Source organism: Vombatus ursinus, unplaced genomic scaffold (assembly GCF_900497805.2).
Source record: "Vombatus ursinus unplaced genomic scaffold, bare-nosed wombat genome assembly UNPS02003292.1, whole genome shotgun sequence".
NCBI lineage: Eukaryota > Metazoa > Chordata > Mammalia > Diprotodontia > Vombatidae > Vombatus > Vombatus ursinus.
Window position 1 is genome coordinate 130,524 of NW_020943070.1, and position 1,274 is coordinate 131,797.

The window sequence follows — 1,274 nt, forward strand, 5'->3', positions numbered from 1 at the left end:
AGGGGATATCAGGGCTGGGAGGGGCCTTAGAACAGGGAATGTCAGAGCTGGGAGGGGGCCTTAGAACAGCTGGGAGGAGGTTTAGAAAATCCCTCATATTTTACAGTGAAAGGACCTGGGGCTCAGCTAGGTTATACAACACACTAATATCAGGTGAGCATGACCAGATCTGTGCAAGCGCGTGTGCGCGCTCACGCACACACACGTATTTCTTTGTGAATACCTAGGATGGGGGCACCTGTGTGTGGTGTCGATGTGCTCCCCGGCTGGTGGCTGTCGCCCGGCTCGATTACTCAGGAGGGGTCTGACCTCAGCTTGCCGGGCTGGCTCCTCATCCCCTCACTATAGAAACTAAAACTGATTCTGCCACCGGCTGGGCCCCAGATCCCAGCCAGAGCAGGGGCAAACCTGTAGGGTTGGGACTCAGTTTCCTCTCTCACGCCTCCCAGCCCCCCCCCCCCCCCCCCCCTTGCTGTGTCCAGAATGAGGCTTCTGAAGCACGGAGTTAGCCTGGGACATCCTGGTCCCACTTCACACTCCTCTGGGTTGGGCTGATAACCTCGCTGGGCCCTTGGCCTCACTCCTTTCTCTGCCCAGGGCCTTCATCACCCTAATTAGAGGCTTTTCTGCCTGGAATGGGAAGGAGGAGACCAGAAGTCTAACTGGACCCAGCTCTAACAGCGACTCATTAAGTGACCTTGGGCAAGTTCTCTCTCTCCCTGGGCCTCAGTTTCCCCACCTGTTAGATGAAGAGGTTGGTCTAGATGGCCTCTAAGGTCTCAGTAGACTTGGGTTCTCTGACACTCACTGCCTGTGTCCTTGAGCATCTCTCTGGGCCTCAGTTTCCTCATAGTAAAGTGAAAGGGTTGAAAGCCACGACCTCCAATATTCCTTCCGCCTCTGGCTCTAGGCTCCTGTGACCTCGGCCAGCTGGAAGGCTCTGTATCTCTGCCTCCTCATCCTCATTTCTTCCTCTCTCATTGTTAGGTGGCGGGCATGGCGGGTATGGTAAGGGCTTCCTGGAAGAGGCCAGCAGGGTCTGGGGAGGGCCTGAAAGCTCAGGAACTCCGGACTGGGGCACAATGTTTGAAAACTGAATACATTGCTTCTCCTCCCCTCCCTGCAAGCCCTCAGGGATAGGGGACTCTGCTCTGGAAGAGGAGAAGGAAATCAGAGGCGGTCCTGCCCAGGGCTCAGAACTGCATCTGTGCCTCATTCCATGTGTGTGTCTGTGTGTGTGTGAGTCTGCATGTCTGCGTGTGTATGTGTGTGTG

The 1,274-nt window shown here is 55.8% G+C and overlaps 1 protein-coding gene across 1 annotated transcript in view; it reads left to right on the top strand.

Annotated features, from left to right (window-relative positions):
- The first annotated feature begins 996 nt into the window (after positions 1–996).
- Positions 997–1,274, top strand: part of TNFRSF13C (TNF receptor superfamily member 13C) — a 10,664-nt gene continuing 10,386 nt past the window's right edge. The window contains exon 1 of the mRNA XM_027871177.1: positions 997–1,003. Within this exon, the coding sequence (XP_027726978.1) occupies positions 997–1,003 (7 nt within the window). The remainder of the gene's footprint in view (positions 1,004–1,274) is intronic.